Source organism: Aplysia californica, unplaced genomic scaffold (genome assembly GCF_000002075.1).
Source record: "Aplysia californica isolate F4 #8 unplaced genomic scaffold, AplCal3.0 scaffold00837, whole genome shotgun sequence".
NCBI lineage: Eukaryota > Metazoa > Mollusca > Gastropoda > Aplysiida > Aplysiidae > Aplysia > Aplysia californica.
Window position 1 is genome coordinate 109,768 of NW_004798107.1, and position 1,329 is coordinate 111,096.

The 1,329-nt window shown below is 35.7% G+C and overlaps 1 protein-coding gene across 1 annotated transcript in view; it reads left to right on the forward strand.

The window, feature by feature from the left end:
• The window catches only part of LOC101861080, a gene marked incomplete at its 3' end in the record, with an annotated part of 9,798 nt that overhangs the window by 1,138 nt on the left and 7,331 nt on the right, over positions 1-1,329 (forward strand). Inside the window, 1 exon segment of the mRNA XM_013088931.1 lies at positions 1,034-1,180. Coding sequence (XP_012944385.1) covers positions 1,034-1,180 — 147 coding nt within the window.

The window sequence follows — 1,329 nt, forward strand, 5'->3', positions numbered from 1 at the left end:
AGGCGTGTTGGTGTAATATGTCGATCTAGGTCATTTTTTGTCAAATTGATAACTTCATCCAGCTTTATTTCATCACCCTGAAATTACAAAGTTGAATCTGCTCAGTACCTAGGTCTGAGAAATTTGACGTTCAAAATGTTCAGTTTTACAAGTTGTCAAGCTTTTTCGAATGCATTTTCTTTAAATATCTTGATAACGACTCCAAATAATCTTACGACCTTGATAGAGCAAAATGAACGTATTATGTTGGTTTCTTAGACCTCATGGTCTTTGTAACTCAAAACTTCCAGAGCTGTCAGCTAGAACATTTTTATATAATTCTATGGTTGTGATTTATCTGTTGACCATTATCTATGTTGTGTTTGTCTGTATATACCTTCATCTTTGTTTTGATTGTCTGTATATACGTGTATCTTTATCTATGTTTTGTTTGTCTTTATATATCTCCACCCATGTTTTGTTTTTCTGTATATATCTTCATCTATGTTTTGTTTTTCTGTATATATCTTCATCAATGTTTTGTTTGTCTGTATATATCTTCATCTATGTTGTGTTTGCCTGTACATACCTTCATCTATGTTGTGTTTGTCTGTATATATCTTCATCTATATTGTGTTTGTCTGTACGTATCTTCATCTATGTTGTGTTTTCTGTATATATCTTCATCTATGTTTTGTTTTTGTTATTCTCTTGTGATACCCCTAATCTTCGACACTTATATGACCTTATAGTGTTGCAAGTGCTGTAAAACTATTACGCAATGTTTTTAAAATCATGTTTTATTTGTCTGTTGTCCATTATCTATGTTTTGTTTTTATGTTGACCTTAATCTATGTTTTGTTTGTCTTGTTTATATCTTCATCTATGTTGTGTTTGTCTGTATATATCTTCAACCATATTTTGTTTTTGCTACTCTCTTGTGATACCTCTAATCGTCGGCACTCATATGACCTTATAGCGTTGCAAAGTGCCGTAAAACTCTTACCAAACAATTTTTATATTGTGTTTTGTTTGTCTGTTGACCATGAACCAGTCCCGGTTCTTACGTCGCCTGACCTGTGAGCCTATCCTGAGTCAGCTGTTGGCACTGACCACTATGTTGGCCCTCGCCGGGCCCGCCTACATCTGGGTGCTGCAGGAGTGGCCAGTGTATCTGAGCGCAGAGCACGTAGGACGAAATGTGTGTGTTTCTGTGTGTTTGTTTGTGTGTTTTTATGGGTGTGTATGTTGTTTGTGTGTTTGTTTGTTAGTGTATTTGTTTGTGTTTGCGTGAGTGCGTAGTGTGTGTGTGAGTGCGTAGTGTGTATGTGTGTGTGTGTGTGTGTGTGT